Source organism: Labeo rohita, chromosome 10, assembly GCF_022985175.1.
Source record: "Labeo rohita strain BAU-BD-2019 chromosome 10, IGBB_LRoh.1.0, whole genome shotgun sequence".
In the NCBI taxonomy this organism is placed as follows: Eukaryota; Metazoa; Chordata; class Actinopteri; order Cypriniformes; family Cyprinidae; genus Labeo; species Labeo rohita.
Genome location: NC_066878.1, coordinates 14351802 through 14377957, shown reverse-complemented (window position 1 = coordinate 14377957; position 26156 = coordinate 14351802). Strand labels below are relative to the sequence as shown.

General features: G+C 36.4%; 2 protein-coding genes across 3 annotated transcripts in view; one reads left to right on the top strand and one right to left on the bottom strand.

The window, feature by feature from the left end:
- Positions 1 to 4409: 4409 nt before the first annotated feature.
- LOC127171644 (5-hydroxytryptamine receptor 7) lies at positions 4410 to 16465 on the bottom strand. Its single transcript, XM_051120410.1, has 2 exons — positions 15844 to 16465; positions 4410 to 6427 (listed from the first exon to the last, which is right to left on the bottom strand). Exons 1-2 carry the CDS (start codon positions 16305 to 16307, stop codon positions 5677 to 5679), a joined length of 1215 nt encoding a protein of 404 aa, XP_050976367.1. The 5' UTR covers positions 16308 to 16465; the 3' UTR covers positions 4410 to 5676.
- Positions 16466 to 22854: 6389 nt separating this feature from the next.
- Positions 22855 to 26156, top strand: part of ppp3ccb (protein phosphatase 3, catalytic subunit, gamma isozyme, b) — a 41171-nt gene continuing 37869 nt past the window's right edge. The window contains exon 1 of one of the 2 annotated variants that reach the window (XM_051120668.1): positions 22855 to 23252. In XM_051120668.1, coding sequence (XP_050976625.1) covers positions 23201 to 23252 — 52 coding nt within the window. In that variant the 5' untranslated portion in view covers positions 22855 to 23200. The remainder of the gene's footprint in view (positions 23253 to 26156) is intronic. The other variant, XM_051120667.1, reaches the window with a different exon arrangement.

Below are 26156 nucleotides of genomic sequence, written 5' to 3'. Positions count from 1 at the left end.
AATGAAATCAATTAAAATACACATATAATTAATATAATGTGTCATGAATGTGTCATATAATACATGCTGGGAATTGTCCATGAAATTAAATTAGTCTACAATAGTAGACACAAAAAAAAAAGAGATGTAATTTTGCATTATTGAAATGCATTAAATTCAAGTACTCAAAAATGTACATTTATTTTAATTAAAAATACAATAAATTAAAATACACATTAAAACTAAATAAAAAATTAATTTGCCTACAGCAGTCAAGTAGACATAAAATGTTAATTTATTTTAAATGAAAATAAATTATTAAAATAAAAATAAAATAAGTTAAATTCAAGTGCTCAAAAATGTATATTTATTTTAATTTAAATACAGTTTACAGCTTTGTGTTGCCTTATTCATTCTACTCACGGTTCACTTACGTGTTGAAACACTGTTGAAATATCATCATCATCAGATCGCCTCATTTTTTATTTCCTGTGATACTGAACTTGATGATGGAGCAAAAACAGATAAGTCTTATATATTATCTCGCCTTGCTAGCTTTTGAATGTCGCAAAGCATTAATGCACCAAAACCACATAAACTTTGTCATATTAAGGTTAAGTAAAGTTCATAGTGTCTTTATCCTCCAGGAGGGGGATATGGGGGAAATGCAGATGGTAGAAGCCGTCACTTCAATGAAGTTATGCTGGAGAAACCAGGGCAGATGGCAAACCCTCAAGTGAGAAGTTTTAATTCAGAGCTTACATTTCAGTACACAAGTGTAAGTGTGCAGAAGGCCTTGAGCAGCACTCAAAAAAGTTGTGTGATGATTCTGAGCAGCAGACTTGCACTATTTCCTTAGTGCTAAATGATGCATCTTGCAGGTTCATCACACCTCCATTAGATGTTTGTGTGGTGTGGTTCATCAGAGTCTCTGTGATGCAGCTGTGATGTTTCATCTGCATGCTCTGCACAGCTGGGAAAACAGTAGTTTACTTGCGTGCAGAGGCTCTACACTTATTAGCATTTATCATTTACCATGTCCAACTTTCCTTAGAAAAAAGTAGGAAGTAGAGCTACCTAATAGGTCCCAGTATCAGTTTGATTCCTAAGTTCTCAAAACGATTCATTTCCATTTGATTCCAATTCATTTGGGTAGGCCTATATTTCCATTATAGTGTCTGTTTTGCTTTCGTATGAAATGAAGTCTCTTACTGCTAATGCTGTACAGGGTAGTGTTTGGTTGTTTGATTAGAGAAAATTGTATCAGGAATCAAGCTAATTTACTTTAAAAATGGATCTTAAGAGTCATTTGTTTCTGGAATCGGGCTACACTGGTTGCGTTGAATGTCATTGATTCACTAAAAAGAACCGGTTCATAAGTCATTGTTTGAGTCATGAGTTCATGAGTCGTTTGTTTTTGAAATGTGGGTCAGTCTGGTCGCGTCCTATGTTTCTTAATTCGTTAAATAGAACTGGTTCATAAGATTCATTTGTTTTGAGGAATCAGACTGCACCAATCGCATTGAATGCTACTGATTCACTAAAAAGTACCGGATCATAAGAGTCATTTGTTTGCTAAATCCATGTTAGTCTAGTCGTGTTGTACGTTCGTTATTCATTAAATAGAACTGGTTCATAGGTGTTATTTGTTTTGATGAATCAGACTGCACCAATCGCATTGAATGCTACTGATTCACTGAAAAGAACCGGATCATGAGAGTCATTTGTTTCTGAAATGCATGTTAGTGTAGTTGCGTTGTACGTTCGTTATTCACTAAATAAAACTGGTTCATAACAGTTATTTGTTTTGAGGAATCAGACTGCAGCAGTTGCATTGAATGCTACTGATTCACTAAAAAGAACCAGATCATAAGAGTCATTTTTTTCTGAAATGCATGTTAGTCTAGTCGCGTTGTACATTCGTTATTCATTAAATAGAACTGGTTCGTAAGAGTCGTTTGTTTTCAGGAATCAGACCACACCTATAATGTTGAATGATATTGATTCACTAAAAAGAACCGAATCATAAGAGTCATTTGTTTCTGAAATGCATGTTAGTGTAGTCGCGTTGTACGTTCGTTATTCATTAAATAGAACTGCATCAAAGTCAAACTGCATCTATCGTGTTAAATCTTGCTGTTTCACTAAAAAGAAATTGATCATAAGAGTAATTTATTTCTGAAATGCGGGTTAATCTTGTCGAGTTGTATGTTCGTAATTCATTAAAAAGAGCAATTAGACTGCATCTGTTGCCTTGAAAGTTATTGATTCTCTAAAAAAAAAGGTTTATGAGAGTCATTTGTTTCAAAAATGCAGGTTAGTCTGGTCTTGTTGCATATTCTTAATTCACTAGAACTGGTTCTTAAGAGTTATTTGTTTTTTCTGGGAATCAGACTGCATCTATCGTGTAGAATGTTATTAAAGGGGTCATCGGATGCCCATTTTCCACAAGTTGATATGATTCTTTAGGGTCTTAATGAAAAGTCTCTAATATACTTTGATTAAAAATTCTCAATGGTTTTGTAAAACAACAGCCTTTTTACCTTGCCAAAATCAGCTCTGCAAAAATCATCTCATTTTAAGGGGTTGTTCCTTTAAATGCAAATGAGCTCTGCTCACCCCGCCCCTCTCTTCTCTCTGTGGAAAGACGGTCTTGTTTACATTAGCTGCATTTAGCCGCTAAACTTCCTAACTACCACGTTATAAGGAAAGGCGACCGCAAAGATTCATAAAAAACGCTTATACTCACTTCTGCTGTAAGTGAAGCTGGATCATGAATGATTCGCGCGAACATAGACAGATATATGTAGATCAGTGGCTCAGATGTCGGGAGTAAATGACGACCACTATGTTCATTATTACATCCAGCAACACAACACCTCAATCGCTCAATTTGAGATATTCTTGTCTAACTTACATCCCTGCTCTGGCATCAAAACATGGAAAGTTACTGGACTGTGACAGCTGGTCTAAGGTAAGAGCTCATGTCAATCAACTATTGTGGACGCGGCATCTGTGGGTGTGACGTCACACCGACAGGCATCTGAGAACGGCTCGATTTGAAAAAGGGGATATTATTTTTACAGATTAATTAAAAACCACTGCATGGATTTTTATCATTATAGGGTAGATTTGTACATACACTGCCAACACACATTAATGTTCAAACAACATGAAAAAGTGAACTTAGCATCCGATGACCCCTTTAATTCTCTAAAAAGAACCAGATCATAAGAGTAATTTGTTTCTGAAATGCTGGTTAATCTTGTTGAGTTTTATGTTCGGAATTCATTAAATAAATTAAATTAATTCAATTCATTAAAACAGAACTGGTTCATAAGAGTCTTGGGAATCAGTTGGGAATCAGACTGCATCTGTCGCATTAAATGTTACTGATTTACTTTAAAGAACCAGATTCATAAGAGTCCTTTGATTCTAAAATGTGGGTTAGTATGGTAGCGTTGTATGTTCATGATTCACTAAATAGAACTGGTTCATAAGATTCATTTGTTTCTGAAATGCAGATTAGTCTGGTCGCGTTGTATGTTCTTAATTCACTAAATAGAACTGGTTCATAGGAGTCATTTGTTTTGGGAATAAGGCTGCATCATTTGTCATGGTGTATGATTTGATTCACTGAAATATCCAGCTCATATGTGTCACTTGTTTCATAAGCTGGACTTCGCTGGGTGCACTGCATGTTGCTGATAACTCATCAGAAAAATGTTTCTTGTCATTTCTGTAGCCTACACACTTTTGTTGTTGCATAACATACAAACTGCAAACTTACATTTACCATCAAGGTAAAGTAGGATTTCTTTTGCTGAAAGGCAGGAGAATGAAAAGCTTACAGCACACTGCACTTTTTTTATTTTTTGCCTGTGCAAAACATGCCGTTTCAATGTAATGGTGTTGCTTAGCAGTTTTTCTAGTGTGTTAGCACAGGGAAAATGCTCTTATAGTACAAAAAAAAAAAACAAGCCATTGTCATAAGAAATCTCGTTTTGCATTCTAGTGTGAATCCAGTAAAAACACAAGAGTATTAAATTTGAGAAAAACAAGAATTAGCATGTAAATTAACTGTATCATTCAAGTTCAAATAACTTGTTACAATTTAATGTTTAATTACATTTTTATTTGATGTGTATGTTTCTTTTTATGTTTTTATTTAATGTCTAATTTGTTACTTTTTATTATTACTTTATATAAAATAAGTATTTATTTTGCATTTCAGCCATTTTCACCTTTAGTCAGATTTAAAACGCTGACTTGAGAGGTGAAGTAAACACATTAGTTCTAATCATATTCAAGACCTATGCCATATGGTAAACAAGACACTTGGGCTTCTGAGAGCATGCTAATGAAATACATGTGCAATCGAATATTTATTAGGGTAATGTTTATTAAGAAAACATGAGTATTGAGACAGCTAGTTTTGTACACCATCTTCCAAAACAAACACTGACTGCACAGCATGTACAAGCAGAATACTGATACAAGTTCGCTGACAATATGTTGTTGGTATATATGTATATACTTTCTACAAAGTTCTTGAAACCCTTCAGTGGCTTTCATAGTTCAGATTACATTACAGAAAACATACTAAAACACAGACGACAACATTTGTATACTTTTAAAGTGTAGTTCTAAAACAAACAATAAGGCAGTGTGAAACAAGCCTAATATCTATGTATATAATTTACAAAAAAAAGTCATGACACCTTTGAAGGGTTAATAAAGTAATAGACTTTCATGCAGATTTACACAGTACCTGAAGCAACGCATCAAATTCTGACATAGCAATTGCCAAAACTCACCTCCATCATCTTGTTTTATTCAAACATGAATAAACTGTTTCTTTAAGATATTCTATGTGGATTCATAGCTGTATTGTTTAAAAAAAAATGAAAGGCCATATTATGTTTTGCCACTCATTTCATCATGTACAATTCAAGTCTATACACAAGCACAACAGACATTAAGGCCGTTTTACTCTCGCTATGAGAGTAAAGGCTTCAGAGCATGACTCAGTGCAAGCATTATGCTTTCACCTCCACATGAAAACCACTGCTGATAGCATCACAGAAGGTTGGACAGACTTGCTATGTAGCACAAAAGCTGGAAATGTACAGAGTGAACAGTGAAAAGTACATTGTATAAAATAAAAAAAAGACTTTGAATGTAGGTTCATAAAACTTCCAACCCATTCTCATTGGAAACAATGTCCTTTACTTATCTTGTTAGCAAAAAGAAATGTGGGATAAAGTAAACATGCCAGTTTAGCTCACTTTCTACAAATATTTGAGCTCTTTTATCATGATTTGTGTATGTACCAGGTGCGCTACCAAGCAAGTTTACCAGAACAGCTATACACATAGAGCTGTGTAAAAATAAGTTTTTATTATTCAGTGATCTGCCCTATAATCATCATTTGTGTGAAAATGATTGAAGTTTATTGATATTTTACCACATCTTAGCTGAAAACTGCAGGTAATTGTAACTATGGACATGTTTTTGGACTTTGACAAGTGTATAGAGGGACATTTTTCCAGTGAACCTAAGTTGGAAACTTTACAATCTCTGAATGTTATGGTGAATCAGAATTCGCAGTGAATTCCCTCCTGTGATGATTAACTTGTAGAAGAGTCAAAAAGATATATTTTGCACCATCCCATCGTATAAACAGATTGTGAGCAGTCAGAGTTTTAGAGCCTCGTGTACTCCCATAGCCGAGAGTCGCCGATTAATGTTTCGATATCGGCAGCGTAGCAGGTCTTTATAAGTTGAACGTAGGTCTCGGTTGAAGAAGGCGTAGATGAAAGGGTTCATGAGCGAGTTGGTGTAGCCCAACCACAGCAGTACCCGCTCTAGCCAGACGGGGGCACAATTGCAGAGCAGCCCGCAGATGAACGGCCGCGCTGTGGTGAAGAGAAAAAATGGCAGCCAACAGAATGAAAAAACTCCCATGATCACCCCGAGGGTGGTGGCCGCCTTTTGCTCGCGCCTGAAAATCGAGGCGCTCCGCCGTTCGCGGTTCAACAGGCAGGAGAGGGTGGAAAACTCTTCGGGAGCTGTGCCGTTCTTCATCCCATGCATGCAGAGCCCCTCTACGGTGGCCAAAGCTGGTTCGGGACAGGCCATTTGAATTGGGGGAAGTGCAGTGAAGTGGTGTTTGGCCCCACTTTTGCGGGCAGCTTTGAAAATCTTGTAATACATGAAAAGCATGACCACCATTGGGATGTAGAAGGCCACAGCGGTGGAGTAGAGGGTGTAGCCGACATCCTGGCTGATTAGGCACACTCCCGCAGTGTTGACGTTCTGAGCCCAGCCGCAGAACGGCGGCAGAGTGATGGATGCCGATACCAACCAGACGCCGACTATCATCTTGGCCATCAGCTGTCCGTTCTGTCTTGCTGGATAGGTCAAAGGCCGAGTTATTCCAAGGTACCTGCGGAAACAGAGGATAACGCGGTTAATAAGGTAACTTCAAACTAAAAAGTGTTTTAGCATGGAACTGCATTCCTCAAAACAAGTGAACCCAAAGGTCTTGCATCCGCAGTACCCCGTAATATGCCAGATATGGCTCAAAATACCTCAAAAGCAGCAGACCCGAGAAATCCCTACTGACCTGAATTTCACCAACAACCTGAGTGGAAAAGACATCGCGTTCACAGCTGAATCTCCATCAGATTATCCAACTAATCTCAGTCCACAAAAGTAGATATTTTTCTTTTAAGTTATATTTTTGGGCTTTTTGTTCCTTTATTATTCTGACAGGACAGTGGAGAGATGACAGGAAAGTACTGGGTAGAGAAAAGGGAGTGGGATCAGCATAGGACCTCTAGACGGGAATCGAACTCGGGTCGCCGTGAGCACAGTTGCGCTGTATATGTTGACGCGTTAACCACGAGGTTGCCGGCGCCAACTAAAGTAGATATTTTTCTGCCCAAAAAGATTTTTGAACAACACTCTTAAAAAGGTTCCAAAAGGGAGTTTTTGCAGTGATGCCAAGAACTTTTTCATAGTTTCTAGAACTATTGGTGGAAGTTTCCGGTTTTTGGCATGTTCGCAGCGCAGGAACGTACTAAATTAGCCTCTAGCCTGTTGTCTGCAGTGTTTTGTTCTTTTCTCGGTCTCAATGAAAACACCGCAAGTTGTCATAGGAGATTTAGTCAGATTTTCATGCTCTTTTAATCGTATAAAGTTTTAAGTCCAATTTTGATGTAACAAAGTGGTTATATCTAAGTGTGAGCTGTTTACCTACTTTTTTATTGGTCTTCCGATTAACACCATTATATTGTTTATTCAGACTGATTCGTGAACTCCTGCGGAGTTTAGCTGCAACCCTAATCAAACACACCTGCACAAGCTATTCAGGATCTTGGGGATTACTAGAAAGTGGCTAAGTTTGATCAAGCTTGGGGCTAAACTTTGTAGGAGAGTTGACCTCGAGAACCACAAAACATGGTCACAAAGTTTGTTCCTCATCAAAAGTAGTACCTACATGAAAAGTATGCAATTACAGAAGCGCCAATAGATTCATTTACATAGAACCATATTTGATTGATTGGTATTTCATTCACACACTCTTCAAATAAAGGTTCTTTATTGGCATCAATTGTTCTTTGAAGAACCTTGAACATCCATGGAACCCTTCAAATGCAAAAAAGGTTTATTATAGTCGAAAAAAGGTAAAACATTTTTAAAATGTTCTTCAAAAGGGTTCTTTAGGAACTGTTCACTGAAAGGTTCTTTGGAGAACCAAAAATGGTTCTTCTATGGCATCACTGCAAAAACACCCTTTTGAAACCTTTTTTTAAAGAGTGCCTTTGGTAATTTCTTATAAACTCACTCAATGTCAGCAGTAAAAAAGTTCAATTTCTCTGCAAATTAAACTTGGATTGCGATGTTCAATATGATGGCTTTGTCTGAAATTTCAGACAGCATTAGCGTATTCACTCTGGATGGCTTCAAAAGCTTTCAAAAAGAACTCTCATAATGTTCCCCATTATGAATTCGTAATGTTTGGATTACCAAGAAGGAATATATCCTCTGTTACAAATGATCTAATCTCATTATCCACATCATTATTGTCGAGACTCTCTGGAGTTTACATTCTGTAATTGGAGCTGTGGCTTACTAGTCATTACGATCCAACACATTGAGCCTTGGTGCTCATGTGGGTGATGTGAGTTTGAATCTGTGAAGTGAAAAAAAAATGACACTCTCTTCAGCATTCGTCAAAATCTGTTTCAGTGCAGTGAGCATTTCAAAATACTTCAGTATAACTGAGGTTCTATGGATCTAAATTTTGAATGTAACATACGGTACATTGGCTTCTCTTTACCTACTAAAGCAGAAAGTCTCTATTCCCCTGCCCACCTCTAAAAATAAAAGCTTTCATTTCACGCTTGAGAATTCCTCTGATCAAGGAAAGGCTTAGAGACACACTTATTGGATCGGACATTTAAGGTAGTTAAAACCCTTCATACACCTACACAGAAACTCCAAATAAAGCACTGGTCCTTGAAAGCATTTCAGATTCATTTCTAAAATGCTCTCTTTACCTTATTTATTTGACAATTTTAATACAATGATTTTTAAATATACCCAATTGAATATATATATATATATATATATATATATATATACATATGAGAAAAAAATACAGTTATTACTTACTTTCAAAAAAGGTTTGTTCAAATAACCCTACATATGGCCAAATGATTCGCTGATGTCTGAAAGTCTCTTCTTGGTATAATATGCTGTGATATCAGCTGGTTGGACATCTTTTGATGTTGAGTACTGTCTACACTTCTGTTTGCTCTTACTCATACCGGATGAAATACAGAACACTTGCGCAAGCCTCTCAGAAAATAGGAAATAATAACTGGATTGAAATAGTACTCGGTTCATAAGTGGTATTGGAGATGAACAATGTAGTCTGGGGCACTTGTCAGGATTAGACAGCTGCTGGCTGTGGAAGATCAATCAGTGGACGTTACTGAGACTCTTAATGAGTCAGAAATGATTCAAGAACCATAAGCAATGGAAAGCAAAAGGGATTATAAGGGACCACAAGGACAGACACTGTTAGTTCTAAAATGTTTGAGTGAAAACATATTTTGCGTGCTATTATTCAGTCTATAAAACAGTACATAAATCAAATGCAGCTAATGCTAAATGGAAGTTTAACAAGCTTTCATTCAGTCAGACTGATGAATGGATGTGTTTCAATCTGAGTGTGATCAGCAAGAAGTTTTGCCAGTGAGTGAGTACAGTATTTCAGTTGCAAAACCCAGTGAGACGCCTACGTAGGTAGTATTTTAAGGCATCATAAGTGCACTCTGACTCAGAGACTGTTCAAAAACCTAATTGTGCTGTTTTTTGAGACAATTTTCAAAAGCAGGCCAAATTCTGAGCACAATTAAAGGTGTCCATCACAGAGAAGGCAATTCCAGAATGCAGACAAAGGCTATGTTCACACTGCAGGCAGATGGTTCAAATCAGATATTTTTTGCTCACATGTGTCTCAGATCTGTTTTTCTCATGACAGTGTGAACTGCACAAACCACATGGAATTTGATCTTTTCAATTCCGATTTATGCCACTGCAGCTACGTACACACTGCGAGCCTTAGTGCTCAATTGCAATTTTTGCGATTTGTTTTTTGTATAGCTGTTTACATTGTTGTTTTAAATGTGGCCAAATTCAGATTTCCAGTGTGAACAGATCTTGGTTCTGGACTGCCCTGTCTGGGCAACCCGAGGCAACAGTGAAAAAGTATCCCAATTCTGCGGGAAAACTGTGGAATTGGCAACACTTGGACAGCGCGCTGTCATATGGTAGTAAGCACGGAAGCATTATGCATTTATTTAAAGTGTGATCTGCTGCTGATGGCAGCGAAATTATGCGTAGGCAATATGAAAAATAAAGACAGGATGTGACAAGAGTATGAGCCCTCATGTTTGCTTGTATATAGAGTTGTCACTGTAATACTTATGAGTTCTGACACATCTGTTCACAGCTGTTTTGATAACTTTGGGTATGTAAAATCTTTGAAGTGACTCCCATCAGTGTAGAATCGTGATGAATATGGATCTAGAGTGATGTAAAAGTCGAATGAATTCTAATATGATCCAGTCTGTGGTTGCATTGCGAAACATCCGACCTGTATCGGATTTAGTACCACAGGCAAATGTGGCCCAAATATGATTTTTTTGCTCACATGTGACCTGTTTTAGTCATGACAGTGTGAACAGTATCTGATTGACAGATACTAGGTCTTATATCAGTGATGTTGTTCTGGTTATTTTGTTTTATCATCTCATCAATTCCAGAACCAAGAATTGCAATCAGACTCAAAATTTCCGGAATCTAACAGACCTAGTGAACAGCACAAACCATATAGAAATAAAGCAGAAGAAAAAATAACCCAATTCTGCTGAGAAACTGTAGATTTGACAACACTTGCGCACTGTATATACAAGCAAAACATGAGGGCTCGTATCATAAAGTTTCATATCATAAACTCGTATCATAAACTCTTTTGTCACATCCTTGTCTTTATTTTTCATTTTGCCTGCGCATAATTTTGCTGCCTTCTGTGGCACATCACACTATAAATTAATGCATAATCACTTACTTTATGTCCTCCATGTCTGCTTCTGTATGACAGCTGCACAAGTGTTGCCAAATCCACAGGTTTCCTGTGGAATTGGGCTACTTTTTCACTGTTGCCGTGGGAAGTTTTTCAACTCCTTGGGTTGAAGCGACCCCACTAATGCTATATTTAACCTCCGGAACACGTCTGTACTTACTTTATGTCCTCTGCACTCTAAAAAGTGATCAGCTGACTAAACTAAAAAATTAAGGAAACCCGTTGCCTTAAAATTATTAAGTAAATAATAATTTTTAAAAAAAAGTTAAAGGAGAAGTCCACTTCCAGAGCAAAAGTTTACAGATAATGTACTCACCCCCTTGTCATGCAAGATGTCAATGTCTTTCTTTCTTCAGTTGTAAAGAAATTATGTTTTTTGAGGAAAACATTTCAGCATTTTTCTCCATATAATGGACTGATATGGTGCCCCGAGTTTGAACTTCCAAAATGCAGTTGTAAATGATCCCAGCTGAGGAAGAAGGGTCTTATCTTCCGAAATGATCGGTTATTTTCATTAAAAAAAAAATACAATTTAAATACTTTTTAATCTCAAGTGCTCGTCTTGTCTTGCTCTGCCTGAACTCTGTGTATTCTGTCTCAAGACAGTTAGGGTATATATTGAAAAAACAAATCGTATTTTCTCACTCAACTTCAAAAATCTTTTCAAAATCATCCTACATCGCTGCAGAAGTACCGACCCAGTCTTTGCAAAGTGAACATGCAAAGAAGATCAAACACCCTTAAAAAAAGGTAAAACAGTGATAGAGGGCAATTTTGAAGTTGTTTTTCGACATACCCTAACTGTCACGAACAAGAAAAAAAGTTCAGGCCAAGTAAGACAAGACGAGTGTTTGACATTAAATAGTATATAAATTGTATTATTTTTATGAAAATAACCAATCATTTCGCTAGATAACACCCTTCTTCCTCGGCTGGGATCTTTTACAACCACATCTGGGATCGTTTGAAGCTGCATTTAAACTGCATTTTGGAAGTTCAGACTCAGGCCACCATAGAAGTCCACTATACGGAGAAAAATGCTGAAATGTTTTCCACAAAAAACATAATTTCTTTACGACTGAAGAAAGAAAGACATGTAAATCTTGGATGACAAGGGGGTCAGTACATTTTCTGTAATTTTTTGTTCTGGAAGTGGACTTCTCCTTTAAGTTAACTTGACAGTTCACTTAACTTATTGCACAAGTGTTGCCAAATCCACAGTTTTCCTGCAGAATTTTTCAACAACACGTTTTCAGCGACACCACTAATACTACTTTTACCCCCCGGAATGAATTTGGGTTAGTTTTAGACTAGTTTTGAGAAGCAGTTGGGTGGATTTTGTTGTGAGAATCTGGCAACCCGGTTTGTATTGTTTTTTGCACATGCAGGTCAGATCAGAACAATAATCTGTTCACACTGGGAATCTGATATTGGCCACATTTAAAACATGTCAACAGGTATATAAAAAAAATCTGATCTGAGGGGAAATCTGAATTGATCAGTAAGGCACGCAGTGTGAACTGATTATAAAAATCTATTTCATTCCATTCAAGTTCAGTGTACTTAAAAAGATTTTTCCAAATTTCAGTGTTTTTTTTAGTATTACTTATATATTGATGTATTTTTTTTATTAATGTTTTAAATTAGCTTTTATTTACATATTTTTAAATTTCAGTTTAATTTAAGTTGTAGTAATTTTATGTACTTTTGTCATTTGCATTAGTTTTTTTGTTTTTTATATTTCTATTTATTTCAATACAGTTTCAACATTAATTTCTTTTGAGTTTAAGTTTTTTTTAGCTTAATTTTAATCAATAAAAAAATAGTTTATTTTAAGTTAACATGATCAGTACAGTTTTTAATGCTTAATAGTATTGTGCTGTTAGCTTAGCAACATGCTAGCATCAAACTCTATCGAAATCGACTGCAAAGTCTTCTGAGTATATTTGTATGCCATCTGTAGCAATCCAAATGAGATTCCATGACATTTTGGATGCTCGCTTCTAAAGCAGCTCCCATGTTTGGAATGCACTGAAATACTGAAATATAGTTTTGGCATAAACCCAGAGTTTCTGTGACATGATGGTCAGATAAAAGCAAAAAAGCAGAACAAAGCAAAGTTGAAGGTCTTAATATAATAGGATTGTTATGGGTTATAGGTGTCGCTTACATCCATATTATTATATTTGCACCTCAGCGTTCAATTATGTGTAATGAAAGGCACTCTTGAACTATCAGATATATCAAAGCTAATTAATTGAAGAGAATTGCAGTAGTCGAAAACAAAGGTGGAAACAAATGTTCTGGGGGGACATCATTAGGGAACTGTACTTTATCATCTACTGAATTTCAAACCCTTTTTGTATTTTATTAAGAGGTCTTATCTGTTCATAATAATAAATTACACTAATGTACATGGGGATGTGTTGTATTTTTCCCTTTCACATTAAAGAAAGGGGGGACAGAATACAAAAGTTGTAAATAAAACACTTGCCATTTCTTTGTAATTATTTGTGAAATTCACTCTGATTTTCTGAAAGAAAATGGTTTCTAAGTAAAACTTTTTTCAGTGCAGTCAGACACACTTGAAGAGCATATAATCACATGTATGTACCGTATTGCCGCAGAATCCCGCAGTTCATATTGATTGTTTGAAGGTTGTTAGCGAACAATAAAACTAGCTCTTTTATTGAAAAGAAAAGCCTTAGTGGAAAAAAAAAATCTCCAGCACCTACATTAAGACCTTGGTGGCTGGTATTTTGTCATTGTCTTCTAAATGAAAACCTAAAGCTGCTTTAAATGATGACTTCATAGTTGTAGAGAAAACTTTTCAGAAAGCTGCAAATCTTTTTAAAAGAGAATATTTCTACAGCCAACTATAATCCATGAATTATTTATCTTCAGCACTTTCATGTACTATTCACGGTTTAACTTTAAAGGTTCGTAAAACAGTCTTTACCTTTAAGGCTGTGAGTCAAAGCCTAAAGCTGTTTTCCTTGCAATCTTTGTCATTTACGAAACAAAGCGTATGAAACGATTGTTTTAAAAATAGACGGAATTCCCAGCCTACAATTACACTCTTAAAAATAAAGGTGCTTTAAAAAGTTCATGCCATAGATGAACCATTTTTGGTTCCACAAAGAACCATTCAGTCAAAGGTTCTTTAAAGAACCATCTCTTTCTTACCTTTTTATAATCTGGAGAACCTTCCGATGTTAAAGGTTCTTTATGGAACCATTTACACAAAAAAGGTTCTTCTTTGGCATTGTGAGGCACCTTTATTTTTAAAAGTGTAGGCGCGAAATATTTTCAAAGGCCACTGGATAATACTGTTTCGATCATGACAGTTAGGAAGAGTGTTTGAAAAAACAGCTAATATCCTACAAATAAATAAATAAATAAAGGACAAAGACGAGGACATCAGGACAAGATTTTTCCAAATAAATGCATCTAAATTTACAGCTTGTGCTGTCCTATGTATGGCAGAAACATTCCTAGGTTTAAGCCAGGGGATACATGTTGTTGTCGGGCCAGCGCTCATCACTGAGACTTGTGAAAGCGCCTAACTATTTAATCGAATTACCACGGCCAAGCGGGGTGTTTCAGCATGCAGTACTCACCTCCTGGGGTTCCAGCTCAGAACTTTATCAAAGAGCACCATCAAAATTGCACACACACCAGGACGCAGCTTCAAAGTCTAGTTCAACCAGCCTCAAATGACATGGAAGCATTTTTAATGCTCAGTTTATTTATTTAAGCTTACTCTAGTGTTGTTGTGTTGTTTTTTCTTAATTAAAAAATTTGACTAAACATATGCAATCCTTAACAGATTAGAAGCTCATGTAGGTTCAGTTACAAAGGAATTTTTCGGTAAATAGTTGTTGATATTTTATAAGGTGTGAACTGTGGAGTCAAAAATACAATTAAATGCTTATTTTCTCTAGATATGTGTGTTAAAAAAAAAATCGATAGATATTATTTTGGAGTAGCTTTTAGAAAAAAAGCCAGGTTTAGGTAAAGTAGATTTTTAGGTATTTTTTATTATAATTACTTATCTGAATTTTTGTTTGTTTGTTTGTTTATTATTGTTTATCTTTTATTTTCTTTAATGAATGTCAGCTTGAGGCTGTTTTTTTTTAAGTTTATATACATATTATTTATTATATAATTATATTCTAGATATGTGTGTTGAAAAAAAAATCGATAGATATTATTTTGGAGTCGCTTTTAGATAAAGGCCAGGGTTAGGTAAAGTAGATTTTTAGGTATTTTTTATTATAATTACTTATCTGAATTTTTGTTTGTTTGTTTGTTTATTATTGTTTATCTTTTATTTTCTTTAATGAATGTCAGCTTGAGGCTGTTTTTTTTAAGTTTATATACATATTATTTATTATATAATTATATTCTAGAATTCATAAATATTATTTTCAATCCATATATATATATATATATATATACATACAATTAAATTACTTGTATATATAAAATGCAGGTTTTATATATATATATATATACACACACAAAATTTATGCATTTGTATATATTATTTATTATTTTCAAAATCATAAATATTATTTCTGACTACAACCAGCACTTTATATATAAAAATGTATTATTCTCAAACCATAAATATTAATTTCAAACCATCTTATATATTATAAGTATGTGTGTGTGTATGTGTGTGTGTGTGTGTGTGTGTGTGTGTGTGCATGTTTTGGTGACATATCAGGACACAAATTTGTATAATGACATGGATATGACATAGGTATTACAAGGATAATGTGAATTATGACGACATTTTAGTGTGTCCCAATTCAAAAGGCTTATAAATCATACTGAATTTTTTTTTTTTTTTTTTTAAAGTAAAAATGTGCAAATATCGATACATTTTTTTATTTATGGCTACAACCAGCATTATATCTATCTATCTATCTATACACACACATATATATATATATATATATAGATATAGGTAGATGGACAGATAGATAGATAGATATAGATACATATATATATATATATATATATATATATATATATAATAAAGGTGTGTAATATATAATTTGACAATAACATGTGTCAACAAAATATTTATCTAAAATTGCAGAAAACACAAAGGACAATCACTAGCCTTTTGAACCCCACTTTCTCTTAAAAGAATCAAAGTCTTAAAGAATCTTTAAGTCTTAATATGAACTTACCTATCCACACTGATCACACACAGTGTCATTATTGATGCTGTACAGCACATGACATCCATCCCAATAAAGATGTTGCAGAAAACCTCTCCAAACAGCCAGACGCCTCCTGTTAGGTCAGTCACTATGACAAAGGGCATCACGGCTACTGCCACCGACAGATCAGCGATGGCCAGAGATACTAGCAGATAGTTTGACGGCTGTCTGAGTTTCTTCACGGCACACACCGCAATCACCACCAAAGTGTTGCCCATTACAGTGACCGCAGTGATGGTGCTGAGCATCACCCCAATGATCACAGTCTTAGTCAGGTCCAAGTCCAGAGTCTGATGCTCTCCACACGACTCATTACTTGTGGGCTCCGCTGTGGTTATTACGGTGGGGGAAAACTCTGTTGTCCCATTGAGAAAAGCGATTTCGGTCTCGCTGGAAGCCCAAACCAGTTCAGCGCCATGTGTCGTGAACATCACTGTATCGATATTTTAAGCGCGAATAAACCTTCGGCGCGCCTTAAGTGGACAGTCAACGTCATGGTGCCTACGACCTCTCTGAGTCCGGCAACGACCAAATACATGAAAACCCGCTCACGAAGTCAACGAAGAGACGAGAAACACACTGAACTCTCTCTCAGCCTCGTTCCGCTCAGGGGGAGAAAGAAAATAGGCGCTATAAGTAGTTTTGAGAGCAGCTCTGTGAGAACCTGCTAATGAACCCTAGTAGACGCTAAAAATGGGCTGTTTTGAAATTAAAATAGGCACTTAAACAGAATGTATAGTTTTAGGTCAATTTAGTTACTTTATGACGACTTTAAGCAACGTTCTAAACGAATATTCCGGTTCTACTTTCTGATTGGTCAATACAGCGTTTGAATCATGTTTTAACAACACTGATATCACCGCACAACTAGTTTTTGTGTTGCATAGCAACGTTCTGTCAGGTCAGGGATTTTGTTTTCGAGCGGAATGATTTTACCATAGCTATTTATATTTTCTATTTTATCTGGCTATTAAAGCTATTATCTTATTTTAAATGGTATTAAAATAAAAATAATAATGATTCAGGGCAAAATTTAGGCAGAATTTTAGTTCATTCAGTAATGACCAATTCAATTACAGTCCTCAATTCTTAGAGTAATAGAGCACTTACACTTTTCACATACAGTGGTCTGCAATGTGTTGTATATAAAATTCAAAATAACAGTCGCTATAATTTATGTTCCAGCATCACATTTGAGCAGTGGCGATTTCTTTAAGACTGCAAGGGAAGCTCAGCTTCCCCTATAATGTCACAAAATTAATGGTCAAATTATGTACTATTGTATTAACATTTTATTGACTAAAAATGCGTTAGAAAACGTTCATCTCAAAGACGAGTTCGTTCAGAATCAGTTAGATATAGCAGGTCGGCTGACTTGATTTTCTTCTCATACATTCCCGTAGCGTCACAGTGCATTTCCCCGTTGAAGCCCAGCGTCCATTGACTTCAATGCGGCTGCTTTGAACGTTTTTTTTCAGTGCTTTGAAACTAGACGGTCATTGGATAAACGCTGCGATTATGTCCCGCCCACGGACGCTCAGCGTCTCTGGGGGTGAATGAGGAGCAAATGAGGAGTGGGCTGGCCTGGACTCCGAGCTTCTGCATGATGATTGGAGGGTCTGTCGAAAGATTGCATCTCCTTTTGACTGACAGCGATTTTGTACTATAAGGAATCGCTGAAGCTATTCGCGCTCAGTCCCATCGTGGATTTCTCAAGTTCAGTCGAAATAAAAACTGCTGCAACCTATTTCTTTATATTTGCTTGGCGAAATTGCTTGATTTTCATCATACATTTCACACAATTATACACCACATTCCTTGTTTCACTTTTACAGAGTTTAATATTTTTTTTAGATCGTTCATTCATTCATTCATGTTAATATTTAATGTAGTAATCAATATATATATATAGATTACTACATTAAATATTAACATGGAGGATGACTATAAATTAATATATATATATATATATATATATATATATATATAGTAATCTTGAAAAATTTTAACATAACATAATGAAACCTTATATTTCTATTAAAATACTTTAGAAATAAATAAATAAATAAATCTCCATAATAACCTTATTTAAATTGCAAAATATTTATACTATATAGTAGCATCTGACTAAAAGAAAAAATACATCATATTTTGCATAATAAAACTAAAGCTTTTTTTTTACGATTGTTTGCATTGTGACTTACTTATGACAATAAGGCACATTCTTGTGAATAAATAAATAGACAATTTTACGATGTAGGCCGAAAATGAGCTTCCCCTATTTGACAGACCAGTAGCCGCCACTGCATTTGAGATACGTATTTTGTAAACAAACACTGATTTTGCTCATATTTTAATGTTTATGCATAAAACCATAGCTCATTCTCTGTGCAGTAGAATGTCGCCCTCTGCTGATGAATCTTGGCTTCTAAAACTTTTCATAGAGTATGGAAAGTAGCTATACCTACAATAGAAAACCCTGATAGCACACGTACATCACGGAGACATCCATCTGACGTCTGCATTTACATCTGCAAGATGTATTTTTAGTGTTTGCTCATCTGCAAGTCAAATAGACCTTTATTAGATATATTAAAAATGTTTATTAATTGGAATGTATGTAAAAAAAAAAATCTTAAAGACGTCTGTTTGTACACAACAGATGCTTTCCAGATCAACCGATCTTTAACAGACATCTTGCAGATGTATGTGCGCTATTTGGGAATATACAAACAGTTTGCTAGATTGTCACCACTTCATACAGTACAACCCTGATAGCACACATACATCACAGATCTATTTGACGTCTGCATTTACATCTGCAAGACGCTTTTTAAATATGTTTGCTAATCTGCAATACGTCTATAGGACATTTCCTATTAGATGTCAAATAGACGTTCATTAGATGTCTTAAAGAGGTTTATGATTTAGAATATATGTAAAACTGAAATCTTAAAGACGTCTGTCAGATGTTTGTACATAGCAGATTCTTTCCAGATCAAGTGACCTTTAACAGACAAGATGTACATACATCCCTGATAGCACACGTGCATCACGGAGACGTCTATTTGACGTATACATTTACATCTGCAAAATGTATTTTTTCAAGAGTGTTTGCTCATATGCAATATGTCTTTAGGACGATTCCTATCAGATGTCAAATAGACATTTATTAGATGTATTAAAGAGGTTTATGATTTAGAATATATGTAAAACTTATATTATATCTTAAAAACGTCTATCAGATGTTTGTATACAGCAGATGCTTTCCAGATCAACCGATCTTTAACAGACATCTTGCAGACGTATGTGTGTTATTTGGGAATATACAGTTTGCTAGATTGTCACCACTTCATACAGTACAACCCTGATAGCACACATACATCACAGATCTATTTGACGTCTGCATTTACATCTGCAAGACGCTTTTTTAAATATGTTTGCTAATCTGCAATACGTCTATAGGACGTTTCCTTTTAGATGTCAAATAGACGTTCATTAGATGTCTTAAAGAGGTTTATGATTTAGAATGTATGTAAAACTGACATCTTAAAGACGTCTGTCAGATGTTTGTGCACAGCAGATTCTTTCCAGATCAAGTGACCTTTAACAGACAAGATGTACCTACATCTCTGATAACACACGTGCATCATGGAGACGTCTATTTGACGTCTACATTTACATCTGCAAGATGTATTTTTTTAAGAGTGTTTGCTCATATGCAATATGTCTTTAGGACGATTCCTATCAGATGTCAAATAGACATTTATTAGATGTATTAAAGAGGTTTATGATTTAGAATATATGTAAAACTTATATTATATCTTAAAAACGTCTATCAGATGTTTGTATACAGCAGATGCTTTCCAGATCAACCGATCTTTAACAGACATCTTGCAGACGTATGTGTGTTATTTGGGAATATACAGTTTGCTAGATTGTCACCACTTCATACAGTACAACCCTGATAGCACACATACATCACAGATCTATTTGACGTCTGCATTTACATCTGCAAGACGCTTTTTTAAATATGTTTGCTAATCTGCAATACATCTATAGGACGTTTCCTATTAGATGTCAAATAGACGTTCATTAGATGTCTTAAAGAGGTTTATGATTTAGAATGTATGTAAAACTGACATCTTAAAGACGTCTGTCAGATGTTTGTACACAGCAGATTCTTTCCAGATCAAGTGACCTTTAACAGACAAGATGTACCTACATCTCTGATAACACACGTGCATCATGGAGACGTCTATTTGACGTCTACATTTACATCTGCAAGATGTATTTTTTTAAGAGTGTTTGCTCATATGCAATATGTCTTTAGGACGATTCCTATCAGATGTCAAATAGACATTTATTAGATGTATTAAAGAGGTTTATGATTTAGAATATATGTAAAACTTATATTATATCTTAAAAATGTCTATCAGATGTTTGTATACAGCAGATGCTTTCCAGATCAACCGATCTTTAACAGACATCTTGCAGACGTATGTGTGTTATTTGGGAATATACAGTTTGCTAGATTGTCACCACTTCATACAGTACAACCCTGATAGCACACATACATCACAGATCTATTTGACGTCTGCATTTACATCTGCAAGACGCTTTTTTAAATATGTTTGCTAATCTGCAATACGTCTATAGGACGTTTCCTATTAGATGTCAAATAGACGTTCATTAGATGTCTTAAAGAGGTTTATGATTTAGAATGTATGTAAAACTGACATCTTAAAGACGTCTGTCAGATGTTTGTACACAGCAGATTCTTTCCAGATCAAGTGACCTTTAACAGACAAGATGTACGTACATTCCTGATAGCACACGTGCATCACGGAGACATCAATCTGACGTCTGCATTTACATCTGCAAGATGTATTTTTAGTGTTTGCTCATCTGCAAGTCAAATAGACCTTTATTAGATATATTAAAAATGTTTATTAATTGGAATGTATGTAAAAAAAAATCTTAAAGACGTCTGTTTGTACACAACAGATGCTTTCCAGATCAATCGATCTTTAACAGACATCTTGCAGACGTATGTGCACTATTTGGGAATATACAAACAGTTTGCTAGATTGTCACCACTTCATACAGTACAACCCTGATAGCACACATACATCACAGATCTATCTGACGTCTGCATTTACATCTGCAAGACGCTTTTTTAAATATGTTTGCTAATCTGCAATACGTCTATAGGACATTTCCTATTAGATGTCAAATAGACGTTCATTAGATGTCTTAAAGAGGTTTATGATTTAGAATGTATGTAAAACTGACATCTTAAAGATGTCTGTCAGATGTTTGTACACAGCAGATTCTTTCCAGATCAAGTGACCTTTAACAGACAAGATGTACATACATCCCTGATAGCACACGTGCATCACGGAGATGTCTATTTGACGTCTACATTTACATCTGCAAGATGTGGTTGCTCATATGCAGTATGTCTATAGGACGTTTCCTATCAGATGTCAAATAGACATATTGCATATGAGCAACCATATCTTGCAGATGTAAATGTAAATTAAAGAGGTTTATAATTTAGAATATATGTAAAACTGACGTCTATCAGATGTTTGTATACAGCAGATGCTTTCCAGATTAAGTAATCTTTAATAGACATCTTACACATGTATGTGTGCTATTTACCCGTTTAAATGTATTCTACTGTTAGATAAGCTCTTTTTATTATAAATGGATATTTTAACTGTACTTTGCCATATTTGTACCCTCCTGGCTACTGTGTCTGTTAAATCAACAAAATTATTCACTGTTTCTCTGATTCAGTTTTATAGAAGAAAACAAAAGGTCTGACCTAAAGCCTAAAGAATATTTAGGCCTAGAATATTTTTTCCCATATTGAGGTAGGCTAATTATGTGGTAGAAGTAAGTCTGGATCCACTTATACATGCTTTTCTGTGTGAATAAAAACACTTTTTTTAAAATCAGTTTTATCATCGTTCGAGTCAATCTAACAATGAGACAATCAGACGTTTCTCTATCTGACCACTGGGTGACAATGCTGGATTACTGTTTATTAATACTCTCCTGTTCATAATTCTAACCTCCTCCTCATTGTGTTTTTCTGTTAATGTACTGTCTGGATATATAACAACATATTCACGTTCAAGATCATTATCCTAGTGGATAATTGTATAGAAAGGCATATGACTGACTTCACATAGCGTTACATGTGCGTTAAAAACTACACTACCCACAAATATGTGCCGAGCACAAGCCGCCATGTTGTAGGAAATCCGTTTGCACTATGGATTAGAGTTTAATCCGCAAGAAGGGAGTCAGGGCGACTCCGCGGATCAAGCAAGAAAGAAGAAAGACAAAGCATTAAGACACAAAATTTGAGCGTTTAAATACAAACGAACCAGAATACGTGTTTATAATATACAAGCCACTGTGGTCGCCTGACAAAAACTGGCAACATCTCGCACAAAGCCTTTTTTATTGTGGCGCGCCGCTCACTCTCCCTCCGCCACCCCTCCTTCATAGAGATGAAGTCTGAGTCATTTTTTGGACTCGGTTCTTTTGAACAGTTTATGGTAAAGAACCAGTTCATGGTGATTCTTTTACGTCATTACGTAATTGCGTCACCTGCGTGGCATATGACATGCTTTAAAATTGAGCAATTTGTAGGTACACATTGCAGATCACTAAGATTTAAAAAAAAAAAAGGGTGGATGGATTAACGTGTCTTACAGTTAAGCAACAAACATATTTCCACGTAATTTAATCAGGAATTGTTTAAATATTATTATTGTTAAATTATTTAAAGCAACTCAGTTATCAGTTCTTGCCTCATTATAAACAGAACACGTCCAAAAACGTTCTCAGTTCAGTGAGTCGGTGAATTGTTGACTCGAGAACCGAGTCCCGCTCGTCAACCGTTCAGACAGCATTTACGAACAGGTTCAAACGATTCCCTGAAAAGATTCGACTCAAGCGAACGATTCGTTTACGAGTCGGACATCGCTACTCCCTTAGAGAAATTGACAGCAGCTGGGTCGCCTGTGTGAGCAAACCCGAAGGACAGACACGGCAGAAAATAAAACTCTGCCGTTCCAGTGGGCTCCCCCTTCCCCTTTCCCCCACCGTTTGGGCGTAGATATCAACAAGCCGACCCGGACGAGCGCTCTGACTCCGTTTCCCCGCTCTTACAGCGGAGCGGTCAGGACTTTTTTTCCTCGCGAACTGAAACGTCAGTAGCTTAGCCGAGCTAGCGGGCTAACGCGACTAGCTGGGTTCAGCTACAAGGAGGAATTACAATTATTCCACCGAGAGACACTGCAGGATGTCGGGGAAGGAGCAGAATAAACAATCCACCACCGAACGGCTCGTCAAAGGTACGTTTTCTAGGCGAAACCGTACGGTTTTATTCAGTTCGAACGGTTGTGTGTTAGCTAACCCGCTCTGGTAGCTGATGGGTGACATTCAGTTTATGTGTAATATAAATATAAGCAAGTCAAGACATCTGTTGTGTTGACTGACTTTTGGATAACTTAAAAAGTCTAATGACACACGTTGATGGTTAATTTGACAGGTTGGCTCAGACTCCATGGGATGAATTGGCATGAATTAAACGAGATCAATGAAGTTTTAAGCTCTAGTGTGCAAACATTACGCAGAAGCAAATCTCTTATTAGAGAATTACACCATTATAGGGATATTAGTGGGAGTGCATGATACTCAGAGTGGTCTGAATATGCAAAACCCTTGGGATTCATGAAATTGAAACAACCAGAGCTGTGACAAGTACGAAAAAGAAGCATTTGACTTTGCATTGCAGATGTTTTTCCTGCATTGCTATAGAAAAACATGTTACTGTGGGACTATATGTAACCAGATAGACGTAAATGTAAATTTTGATAGGCTTAGGTTACAGTTAATATATACAAAAGACAATATCACAGTTATTTTTGAACATAAAATGCGTGCATTTGTGTTCGTGTGTGTTTCAGATTTAGTTTAATGCTTAATACAAGTGCTTTTCTAAAAGTCCATACTCTTACATTCATCATTAGTGCACAACATTGATTCACGTTAATTCATATTACTGTAATACATTTGCTTTTATCCTTTTGTTTCCTTTTGTACTTCAGGATTTAGGTAACGTCGGCGAGAACTCTGTCACTCCAGCTTCAGTAGAGCTAAACTAATTGAAGTTATCCGTGCGATCCCAATTAACCTTGTGCTTATAATCCTATGTTAGACACAAAAAAAGGATTGACCCTTGGTTAGGTGATGCATTTAAGCATCAACTCCCTATCAAGGGCTTGTGGGAGTTTCTTATGTCAAAGAGGTGAGACACAGTGAAGTACTGCAACTAATTGGATCATTAGGTCTGCGGCTTCGTGGGTATTGAAGCACCGGACTTGTTTTTGATTAAAACTAGTGTGTCCGTTGACATACATAGTGTGTTCTTTCCTCTCAGTCCCTTATGTGCTACTGTCAGCTCGCTGTGTTTTGGCTGATCGGGCTCAATTAGACAGTCTCTGTAATGAGCTGATAGCACTAGGCTCTTTAGTGTAGTCAAGTTCTGGGTCCGTAATGACTTGCATTTCCATTCCCAAGTCAGACCATTCAGCGATCTAAATCGCTACAGACGAAAAAAAAAAAGAAGCCGCCTCATTAAAAAGAGCCGACTCTCTTTCTGTCTCGAATCCCTGTTCTTCTTTTTTTGCAGAAACAGGAGCATTTCAGCTCCAAATTGGTTCCAGGTTTCGCTGAATGCCTCCTTTCAGTTTAAGCACTCCAACACCTGGATTTTACGCCACACGTATATGCGTAATCACAGGCTGTCTGAAAAATGTTTTTGTGGGATATGTTTTGTAAGCTGCAATGGACAGACGTCTGCGTTGGGAAAGGTTTGAACTGGAGAGTTATGTATGTGTAAAGCGCTTTATACGATAGCAGAATCAGTGATGCCAACTTCATCACACATGAGGCAATTACACAAAGAAACAGGACAGCGGAGAGGGAATATTGTCTGATGCAAGTGTTAATTGTAGATTGTTAGCACCTTGAAAGCGCTACTACCCAGTGACCAATCAGTGTCGTGCACCAGTAGCATATTTTCTGGCTGATGAAAGATGGATTCGGCGTTAAAAACTAAAAATAAGAACTCGTCAGGCTGTCGTTTTGTCCAGAAAACATTGTGTTTGCAAGGTAAAGTGACTAAAGCTTGTGCTTCTCTGCGAGAATGAACTCCAGCATGATTGAAGTGCTGAGTGGGAGTTGAGGTTCTCGCCAAGGCCGCGTCTTGATGAGTCCTCCCACAGTTAAAGCACGGAGCGTGGGGAATCAAGGATCGCGGCGGCACTTTTCTACTCCGCACTCATCAGCTTGGAACAATGTGACGGAGGCGGGGGAAAGATGAGGTTAAGTGCCTTTAAAAGCTTTGATTAGTTGCTAGACGTTTCCACGCAACTCTTTTCGCACTTTCCCCTGCTGCAAACGGCAGACCGGTTGTTGTGTTGTGCATTTATACACGGGTCAGCTAAAAGCGTGAAAGGTTTGCATGTTCTGAGCTAGGTTGGCATTTTTTGGGGGCGGGGTGGTGAATATTAACACCCTGCCCACCCTGAAATCATATCACCATCTAATGCACGTCGTTTGGAAGTGAGCGCTTTATGCAACTGACACTATAAAGTTTTGAACCCCTGTCAGGCTGCTGGTGAATTTGATGTTTTGACCTTTTGGCTTATTTACAGATAGAAACTAGAGCTGTCAGGGTCAGCGTCACCCTGCTTGTGTAATTATTCTGTCCTCATGCATGATTAACGGACCTCAGGCCCCGTCTCTCACCCTTTCGCCATGGCTTTTCTCTCTAGGTTTGCTTGTACCGCCCAAGATGGCTTTCGCCATCCTTTCTGAGAACCTCAAAGTCTGTGTTTTCTTACCTAAAATGTTCTCTAATATCAGCCCCTAAAAAAAAACAAAAAAAAAACAGTTAGTGTGATAAAACCACAGATCAGGCCAAACACAGGAAGTTACGCCTTTTCTAGCTTCCTTATTAATATACATGCGGTCTGGTCCAGAAGTCTCTTAAAGGGATAGTCCACCTAAAAAAAAACTAGCGTTTACCCACCAACCTCTGCAGATAAAAAAGATATTTTGAAAGTTTCGCAACTATTTTTGTCCATACAATTAAAGTCAATGGGGTCCAAAACAACCACATTGGAGGAAATGTTAAGTTTTGGTTAAACTTTTATTTTAAAGTCCTCATGAATTTGGCTTTTAGTATGAAT